The sequence below is a fragment of the Carassius carassius genome, chromosome 2 (genome assembly GCF_963082965.1).
Source record: "Carassius carassius chromosome 2, fCarCar2.1, whole genome shotgun sequence".
NCBI lineage: Eukaryota > Metazoa > Chordata > Actinopteri > Cypriniformes > Cyprinidae > Carassius > Carassius carassius.
This window is the reverse complement of record NC_081756.1, coordinates 49,837,628-49,848,204: the sequence shown is the minus strand read 5'-3', so window position 1 is coordinate 49,848,204 and position 10,577 is coordinate 49,837,628. Positions and strand designations below refer to the sequence as shown.

General features: G+C 38.1%; 3 protein-coding genes across 3 annotated transcripts in view; 1 reads left to right on the top strand and 2 right to left on the bottom strand.

The window, feature by feature from the left end:
- The window catches only part of LOC132112240 (E3 ubiquitin/ISG15 ligase TRIM25-like), an 11,613-nt gene extending 6,035 nt beyond the window's left edge, over positions 1–5,578 (top strand). Inside the window, exon 7 of the mRNA XM_059519751.1 lies at positions 5,048–5,578. Within this exon, the coding sequence (XP_059375734.1) occupies positions 5,048–5,238 (191 nt within the window). The 3' untranslated portion in view covers positions 5,239–5,578. The remainder of the gene's footprint in view (positions 1–5,047) is intronic.
- A 585-nt stretch (positions 5,579–6,163) lies between these two features.
- LOC132111805 (histone H2B-like) lies at positions 6,164–6,661 on the bottom strand. Its single transcript, XM_059519414.1, has one exon. The coding sequence runs from the start codon at positions 6,644–6,646 to the stop codon at positions 6,212–6,214; it is 435 nt and encodes a 144-aa protein (XP_059375397.1). The 5' UTR covers positions 6,647–6,661; the 3' UTR covers positions 6,164–6,211.
- Positions 6,662–7,363: 702 nt separating this feature from the next.
- Positions 7,364–7,739, bottom strand: LOC132112142 (histone H4). The gene has a single exon (XM_059519725.1). It carries the CDS (start codon positions 7,715–7,717, stop codon positions 7,406–7,408), a length of 312 nt encoding a protein of 103 aa, XP_059375708.1. The 5' UTR covers positions 7,718–7,739; the 3' UTR covers positions 7,364–7,405.
- Positions 7,740–10,577: the final 2,838 nt, after the last annotated feature.

Below are 10,577 nucleotides of genomic sequence, written 5' to 3'. Positions count from 1 at the left end.
TACTTAGCCTAATCAACACAGGTGGACCATAATCAAGTAATCAATCCCATAGTATAAATATCGCTGACTTCCCTCTATCCATTGACGGTTTATCAGCATCCCTCCTCCACCCCATCTCCTCACTTTGAGTTCACTTTATAAATAGACGGGGAAGGGGGGGTACTCTAGGTTTGGGCCATTCCCGAGCTCGGAGCCCTTCCCCGGACAGCACGCCAAATACGCATACCATACCTCAGCTAATTATATGTAAGCATGAACTAGTGAATGAACTAAAATACTGTCTCTTTGTTACGTCCCTCATATGTCTTGGGGTAAATGTGGACGCAACAAAAGTAAAATATTTTAAAGAGCGTTGCTCTGAGTCCTGCCACAGCACCACAAGCGACAAGTTGTCCAGAAAAATATTTTATTATTTCACAGCTCGTGGAACACGTACAAAAAAAGAAAAGGAAGCGATAACTTCAGGATAGGATAAAGCCAAAACAACAAACAAAACAAGCTAACTGGAATTAGTGACCTATAACTATACTAACAAAGAAAAGAGAAACAAAAATAACAGGTTTGTACCCTAGCTCCCTTCCTAGCCCGAAAACAGGGTTAAACAGAAATGGCATCCACCTCCCTACAGCTTCCAAATCAAAAATAATAAACAAAACACAAGTAGGCTAACATTAAAGTAGCTGCTAAGAGAGATGTTAATAATAGCAGCTACAAACTAAGCAACAAACTAAAAAGTGAAGGATAATACAAGTCTCTTAAACTAAAATAACAAAAGATAAGTATTAAAGAATATCACAATGAATAAAGAAACAAAACTACTACAATACCAAAGCAGAACACTAAGCAGCTCAACAACCACCAACTGAGACAACAGGCTGAGCAGAACACAGGCAACGCTCTGGAGAAAGCTCTTGGGGAAACGTTCTCTCCTCTCTGGTAGCTGGAGCTCTGCTTTTATTTGGACTCACTCTTGATTGGTAAGCAGGTACAGCTGGGAGCAATCAACTACCTGCCAGACAGTTTGAGTAGAAGTCAAGAAAAAAAACACGGAAAGAAAACACGCATTAAGAGAAAATATAAAGCAATAAAGACTTCGTCTCCGGACACAGCTTTTTTTTTATTAGACACAGCTGCCAGGCTTTTTTACAGTCTTATATATGAATGAACCCACGAGTCTCCCACTACGAAGAGGACAGCTCAATAAAAACAGTGTGAGTCAAACACGCTGTGCCTGCTGTAGAGGGAAATAACTGTAGCACGTGTTTAAAGATGAAGTCATAGGTTCTGCGTTGTATCAAAGTGGATCATCTGATTGAGATTGTTATACAGTAGGTGGACAACCACAATGGTTAATATGCTACCGCCGTGTGTACCGCCACGTTAACTGCAAGTCAGTTGCTTGTTAAAATAATTTGTAAAAACGGAGAGGAAAGGAAGACGTAATGCAACAATAACATTATAATATAACAGGCTTTTGGCTTTTTGGCTCTAGGCTTTTGTGTATGTTTTTATCCAGGAAAAAAAAAAAATTATAATGATTATGATTATTATTTTTTTCATTGCATCTGAAAATGACTTTGTGCATCACATTCACTCCGTGCGCTCTGTGCAGAGCCTGCCTCCCGCGTTGCTCAGTTGTGGACGATTTCAAAATGTTTGACATAAAGGTTATAGTAAAAATAATGATTCATTATCAATTGATAATTGTTATTATTATGGTCTTGTGAAAATAATAATATGGGCTGCGAGAAAATGAATAAAAAGAGTACGGCTGCTGTGAGTGCAGACAGCATTTCAACTCGGTAGCTAGCATAACAAAACACCGTTCCTTGAAGCCAAAAAACAGCCCGAATACCGTCCAGCTGGAGGGGGGTGAGGTTCGGGGTAGTTCTGTATAGCTTGTGGGGGTCGAAATAAAGGTGTCCATTTCTTGCTCTTTCATATGAACAGTGTCTTATGAGGGTTTCAAACTTGCAGAGCAGGTTTAAGTAAAGTAGGGCAAATGCCTCGTCATTTTGGTTCTAGGACAACTTCGAAGAAAGGTTTTGATCCACTTCAAATGTTGAATACTGTATAGCACAATATAGTTTTAGTTTTTTTATAGAGCTGTAACAATAACAAATTTTGCTGAAGAGAAGATGTAAGGTATGCGCGCTCATAATGGAAGCAATGCGCTCTCAACGCACTCATTTTTTCCAGGCGCTTCCACACCGTTATACACAACAGATTTTCAGAATGACGCAAGCGCACCAGGTCATGTGAACCAACTCAATCAGCTCCCTTCGGGGTAAAACACTGCAGGGTTTTTTAATTTTCTTTGAAAATTAATCTTGTAGCAGAGTTACAGAAAGGGTTTTTCGGTGGTGGAAATCCATTACTGAAATGTACTTGTTGTAACTATGATTGCAGCTGATGGATGCTTAGCAACGACAGACACCTCAGGAGCGCAACTGCCATGTGTGTGTGTGTGTGTTAAAAATAAATTATTGCGGCCGAAAAATTATCGAGCTATTTTTATTTTTTTTTCATGCGATTAATTGATTTATCGACTATCACGACAGGCCTTCAGAGGAAGTCACCTAAACTAAACAAAATTAACTTTTATTTGAATTTTTTTTCAGTCTAAACCAATGGTTTTCAACCTGTGGGCCACAGCGATGGTATTGCAAGTGGGCCGCCAATTACTATTAAAATAATTAATAATATTGTTTATATATGTAAAAATGTCTAACATAATTTCATATATATATAATTAAATAAAAAATAAATATTAAACCGTAACTATGCTTCCACCATTCGAGCTCGCTGATTGGTTTAAGAATTAACCACCAATTTATCTTAGATATTTTTGCTGCATATTCTACAGAACAACAAATTCAAACATGTATAAATGGCTGTCAACATGTTCCCTCCTGACTGCTTGCTCCGCTGACTGTCTACCCGCTGCCGAGCTCTGCCTGGATCTGGTTTTCCGGTTTTGCTGAGCGGTGCCAGCCCAAGTTATTTTCTGTTCGTTGCCAGTTCATTCAATAAAGACAGTAAACAGAAGTTAGATTGTTAACTAAGTTATTAACCCAACAATAACAGGGGCAGTAAATTTTTTTCCCCAATGGGCCGCCAAACATGTGTTTTTTTTATTTTTTTTATTTACAATGCACAAACCAGAAGCAACAATATCTGCAGAGAAGTGTTAGCCATTCTTAAAACATAAAATATCCAATTTATTTACATGTTCATTTTTGTTTCAGAAGAAAAATCAATGTTAAGGCATCTCTCCATTACAGACCGTCCTGAAATAAGAATTTATGCAAATCCATATAAAATGCTTTAAAAACTTTAACATAGATGTCTAGAGGGTATTTAATAGGTCTGCCCCCACGTAAGATTTTTAGTTACTAGTTAATTTGTAATTATTCAACTAATCCCAGGTTTATATTAAATTTACATTGAATTGATTCATTTAAAGGTAGACATTTCAAGCTTTCTGTAGATATATTTCTCATGTCTGTGAGAAACTCCAATTTTAATTAATTTCATTATCAGGAATAAATTCATGTGATCGAGAGGGTGCCTCCCTGTCATTTAATGCGCATTAATAATTTTCACTTGAATTTGAATGTAATGCATATGCAAAATGTGAATTATTAAAGTAAATATTTGTTTACATAATTTGCAATTGTCCAAAATAAAACTAAGATATATTTTTAGATAATATGATAAACACCTGCATTTAAATGCGGCTGCAATTTATTTATTTTACTTTACCTAAAATCCCCTTTTTTGTCTAAATGACAGACATATATTTTTCCCAAAAAGTTATTTGTCAAAATAAAGGACAGGTAACGAATAACAAAGTAGTGTGTGACAAAAATGCATGTTTTATTAAAGGGATTTTAAAAAGTTTAAAAGATTTTAAAATCTAAATTAAAATATAGGCTTTATATGTCAGAATATTGACATTTTGCATATTAATCCATGTAGCCTTGCTCACTAATATAGGCTACCACTTTTATGCTCCAATGCAAAGTAAACCAACATAATTCAGATTAAATAAATAATACTGCACCCGTTAAATGTCAAATCTAAAATAGTTTAATACTGTGTAGCTTAGAGAAAATATAAGCACAGACTCATAGGCTTGACATTTATCCTGCTTGAATTTGTTCTAAGAAACGCACATGACTTCATAAGTACTAAACTTTCACCTGTGAATATTAAATATTTTAGCTACAGTGTTTTTCTTTCATTTTCCCCGACTGCAGCAGTCAAATGTAACATATCGGTGAGGCAAAGCTAATGGCTATTTGCGAAAATGTACTTTGATGCTCTTGTTTGATCAATTGTGGTTAAAGCGCCACTCAGCGGTCAAAAGCTGCAAATGCACTTTACAGACGTGGCGGCGGTGGAGGCAGAAAGGTCATTTTGGTTGGCCACCTACTGTTTGTTCGGCTGGCGTCTTGTCTTTTTCTTCAAATCTCAAGTTCTGGCGTCTGGAACTTCACAACACTAGAGATTGTTTTTATTTTATTCTACACAACACTTACATTTATATTAATATCTGGCCAGCCTTGTCATGCTCATTTAAGATGTCAACTCTTGGTCTTTCTGGTGAAAATGACAGATTTCTTCAGTCATTCAGTGGCATTTAAACCCTACAACATCAATCAACAACCGATGCACTGATCCAAGTCCTCGCTCTACACGTTTCCTCTTCTGATAATACATTACACTTGGATGTATGCCGCAATACAGAAGAACACATTTATTTCAGTGGCATCATACCTTCGAACTCATGCCCATGTTGTATTTGCAATGTGAATGTGTCCTGATGCATCTCAGCAAAATATTGTTCAGACATTCACAAAAAATTACTAATAGCAAGTGAACGCAGGGCTTATTTGTCAAAGAGTTTGAGAAAATCAACTGAAGATATTCTGAGCAACAAACATTTAATGCCTTTAGCAAATTAATTATTTACCTGTAAATATCACATCTGATGATCCAGTCTCAAGCATTTAAGAGCGTCTTTTTTCTTTGATTTCTGAAGGTGAATTAGAGGGAGATGCTGAGGAGGAGGATGAAGATGATGATGAAGAGAGTTGTGATGATGAAGATGATGAGGAGGAGGAGGAGAGTGAGGAGGAGATGAGGAGTGAGGAAGAAGAGGAGCAGCAGGACCTCACTGACTCTGGAGATGAAGAGTATTCACCGGAGGAGGAAGAGGATGAGGAAGACTAGCAGAAGATGATCTGCTCTTGAGTTTGTTGATCTGAGGGAGAACGTGATCTCAGACTCTGTGATGCACTGAAGAGTGTGTGAGAGTCTGCTCTCAGTCTTGTGTGAAACAGAAAGAGAATAATAGTAAATTAATTAATGAGAAATCCAGTCAGGTATGTTTAAAAGCTCAGGGCACATGAGTCAATTTGAGATGGGCTCCTTCTGCACTTTTTTTTTTCTTCAAGTTTCAGTATATTTAGCTTTTTCTTTCATCAAGATGGTGGAGCGTGGAAATAATAATTAAAATGTAAGAAACTGTGTTTGGAAATGTATAATAAAATATAGTTTCAGAACTTAAAAATCGACTAGTTTATGGCCAAATCATTGCATTTGTTTGTGTGTGTAAAGTGAAAAGTGAAGTGAAAGTGAAGTGACATTCAGCCAAGTATGGTGACCCATACTCAGAATTTGTGCTCTGCATTTAACCCATCCGAAATGCGCACACACACAGAGCAGTGAACACACACACACACTGTGAACACACACCCGGAGCAGTGGGCAGCCATTTATGCTGCGGCGCCCAGGGAGCAGTTGGGGGTTCGATGCCTTGCTCAAGGGCACCTAAGTCGTGGTATTGAAGGTGGAGAGAGAACTGTACATGCACTCCCCCCACCCACAATTCCTGCCGGCCCGGGACTCGAACTCACAACCTTTCGATTGGGAGTCTTGACTCTCTAACCATTAGGCCACGACTTCCCTTCCCGTGTATATATGAATATGTATATATTTATTATATAAATGCCTTTTATTGTCATTATCTGGATCACTCTAAAGTCCGAGAATGGATGGGTTTATTTCTGTAAGCAAACGAAGTTCAGCTCAATCTGGCTTAATTTACGATTGAACTTTAAGATCAAATATCAGTAGATGCTCTTTCAGTGAGAAGTTGTGTGGCTCTTAAAAGAGCCTTTGTGTGTTGAGCTGCAGCGGAGCTCTACTTGGAGCTGGTGTACTTGGTGACGGCCTTGGTGCCCTCAGACACGGCGTGTTTGGCCAGCTCCCCGGGCAGCAGCAGACGCACGGCGGTCTGGATCTCTCGGGAAGTGATGGTGGAGCGCTTGTTGTAGTGAGCGAGACGAGACGACTCACCGGCGATGCGCTCGAAGATGTCGTTGACGAAAGAGTTCATGATGCCCATCGCCTTCGAAGAGATCCCGGTGTCAGGATGAACCTGCTTCAGCACTTTGTACACGTAGATGGCGTAGCTCTCCTTCCTGGACTTTCTGCGCTTCTTTCCTCCTTTCGCGACGCTCTTAGTGACGGCCTTCTTGGAGCCTTTCTTCGGCGCGGACTTTGCTGGTTCAGGCATGATGCTGCTGGAGATCAAAACCTCACGAGACAATGATGAGTAAGAGCGGGACAGAGGCATTTATTGACTGATCTATGCTAATTACCAGAGAGACGGGGACGTTTATGAATGCGTATTTTAATTGGTCAAACCCATGAACTTGTGTTTAATTGGACAACTCGAAGAATAATGCATGGTACGAGGACCAATCACATGTGGCTATATTATAACTCCGCCCACAGCTCGCTTTACAGACACCCCCCACCAACTCTGTTTCCTTTCCCGCTCTTTTTGTTAATTTTATTCTATACAATGAAATGCCTCTAAAATTTCACACAGGATCAATATCGAACTGTGTAAAGTTTATAACCTCTAATAAACCAATCGAGAGAATTTGGAGAAAAAGAAAAAAAAAAAATGATTAGACACTTCATGTTCCTCTGTTATCCTGCCAAATTTACTTTTGGGTTTGAGTACCTTTGCATCTAAACGTTTTCTTGATTCTGGAAGTCAGCTCTATTCAAATCTAAAACACTTAAACAATATGACTTCATAAACCACAAAAATAGACAACACCTATTATATACGCTTGTAATAACAAAACTAGTTATTATACAAGCTTTAATTGGAACAATAAGATTTTCAGCTTCAAATCAAAGAAATACCGATCATCTCAGATAGTCTTAACACAAATAAACGATAAACACTTTTAGTTAAAGATTAATCCTAACAGTTTTATTGAAACGGTATAATCGTAGAGTACAACATTGTAATTCAGTCTCTTTAAGTGAGAGTGTGTGTGGCTCTTAAAAGAGCCGTTGGGTTTGTGGTTGTCGTCTTTTATCCTCCGAAGCCGTACAAGGTGCGTCCCTGACGTTTGAGCGCGTACACAACGTCCATGGCGGTGACGGTCTTTCTCTTGGCGTGCTCGGTGTAGGTGACGGCGTCGCGGATCACGTTCTCCAGGAACACCTTCAGCACACCGCGGGTCTCCTCGTAGATCAGACCGGAGATGCGCTTGACTCCGCCGCGGCGAGCTAGACGACGAATGGCGGGTTTGGTGATTCCCTGGATATTATCGCGCAGCACTTTACGGTGACGCTTAGCGCCTCCTTTTCCGAGCCCTTTACCGCCTTTGCCTCTTCCAGACATGATGAAGATTTTTCTTTTTTCAGCCAAGCGACGAAAACTAAGGCATTTTACATCTTCTTACAGGACCTGACTGAAACCAGCGCGGTCCGTGTACGTTGGAGACAGAGAAGGGTCTGTCTGCAGACTGCAAGACGGGGGGCGTAACTTGAAGTGGGCGTAACTTGAAGTAGGAGGCGTAACTTGAAGTTGTTCAAATCACACAGAACCACGCGAGATGTCAAAACGAGACTTTGTCGGGATGCGTTCGAAACCGCATACCCTTTAATTAGGCACTTAATTTCAATAAGTACTAACTTAACGAGCGCTAAAAGAATATATACTCTACAGCATAAATGCGTATGTATGAAGTCTGAATGCAATTTGTATATCACCATCCTCTATGTTGATCATGTGACCTACAAAGTTAAAACAAGCACAAAAACGTAAAAGACATAAGTGACAGGTTTAATTAATGTATTTGTAATTATCTTGATAATGAAGAACATGTTTCAGAAACGGCTGCCTTTTTATTTTGTGTTTGTAGTATAGCCAATACTGTTGATTTTCAATTTTTTTTTTTTTTACTCAACTAATGTGATCAAGTGTTATCCTTAAAGCATTTTTTTTTAATAAATTGAAAACCCAAAATCATTATTTCTTGAATATTTTTTCAATTATTTTACGTGAAAAATGTTTTTTTGTATAGTATGTCATACTATGATGAAAACATGATTTTTTTTTTTAATATTTACTGTTTTATGGCATTATGATTGTTTATTGTTAGATACAACCGTCTTACCATGATCTTTTATGAAATAATTTGGCAATAATAATAAAAAAAGTGGGTCAGGTGCACAAACACCTCACAGCGACTGCGATATCTGCACATAGGGTACTTCGATCAGCTGCTCGAAGATCTCAGCTTTGGAGAAGACTGTTGATTTGACACTCTAAAAATGTAAGTATTACTACTCGAAAATTAACATTACCCCATAATGAATTGCATCTTTTGCCCACCCCAACACTTACCATGCAATAATAACGATAAATGCCAACCAATAATTATATATATTTTTTTCTTAAAATGACATTTTAGTAAAATAAGCCAAATGTATTTTCTTTTGTGACACAGCTATACATGAATATATACTAGTTAAATAAATGCAGTTGATGTGAATACATCCATTTTCAGTCAAGTAATTAATACATGAATGGATAAAATATTTGTAATTTACTGACAACAAAAAACATGTCTAAATGATTAAAATAATGTATAAAAGTTAGCATCACAATAAATGCATACATGTACAAGTCAACAACACATGAAACAAAGCTTCATTCAAACGTATTGTATTTACAGATGGTGAACCCAACATCCTCCTGCGATCTGAACACAGCTGATACAGTTCTGCTGCTGCACTTCACAATCTCACTCTTCTCAACGGGGATGTCGTTGAGCAACAGGATGAAGAAGACCTTGATGACGGCTCTCTGATCCACACAACCTTGAAGCGAGAGCAGAAGAACACGTGCAGGACAATCTGACTGCTGCTGTGTCTGCTCCAAACTTTCGTGTGCCTGCACCCCATGAGCACGACTACCTGAAAAACATTTACACAGAATTTACAAGTAAATTCTCCATCCTCAGTGCACACACCAGTCTACAGACATTTCCATGTCCTACAAAAATACACATACACAATACAAAAAGTCGTATTATTATTCTATTGTTTCAGGTTTTCCCTCTTTTTCACCTTTCCTTGCAGGTCCTGCTCCACCACAAAAGATCTGCAGCAAATGCACAGAAATCAAGAATAAGAAAAGAGGTGTAATAGTTGTTTAAAATTACATTAATTAAAATAAAATACAACTTAAGATTTAAAATGTTTCATTTATTTTTGTAGTGTACTTACACAAATCCTTTGATGTTAGCATTCCTTCATCAGTTACTCTACAGCAGATAAACATAATCTGTTCCTGTAACATCCAGACAAGAGTCAGTCTCCTCTGTGATTTATCTGTGATATACTGCATTTACATGTTGAGCTAATAACTGATGTAACTCACTTTTTATCCAACACAAATGTTCCTTAAATTATCAATATTGCAAATGGACAAATAAAATAGATAACTTATGTTTAGTTACTTTATGTAGATTTGTTTGTTTACATGACTCACACTCATCTATAGCAGTGTTGACAAAAGTGAATTCTACACAATATCACACACACATCACTCAGACACCTATTTCATGTCTGTTAGATGTGCGCATCTACAATAGTTATCAAACATTATCCAGTCAGATGATAAATAGACATTTAGTAATAGTCTTCAAGAAGTATATATGGTTTATGTAAATCCACTTTTGAGTCGTGTACTTAATGGAGCTCCCCTGTTAGTTATGCATTATAAAACATGTTTACAGCAAAATCACAAATATGCTATATTATGTAGGTCACAGACAGATTGAGCCTGTAATACCTGAGGATAGCGTCTTTAGACCTTTTGCTTATATGTTGCCTACTTTACGCCTTAGTTTTAATAAATTATTAACTCCAAAAACAATACCACTGTATGAAAATGACTTATACACTTCAATTTAAATAATTATTTCGGAAAAAAATACGATTCTCACCGTTGTCTCTCACAGCAAGCTGTCATATTCGTCTTCTTCCCAGTTTAACGGCGGTTGGCATCCAGCTTATTGGTGCAATTCCGCCCTCTTCTGTTCCGGAGTGTGGGTCAGATAATAGGCTTGTTCGACTTCATGCAGCTCTGAGCAAACCGATCGTCGGCTGACTTGAAGCAGTGCATGCAGGTTAGAAATTTTGTCCGACTTGATACAGCGCTGACGCCACGTGACTGTGACGTGTGCCATCAA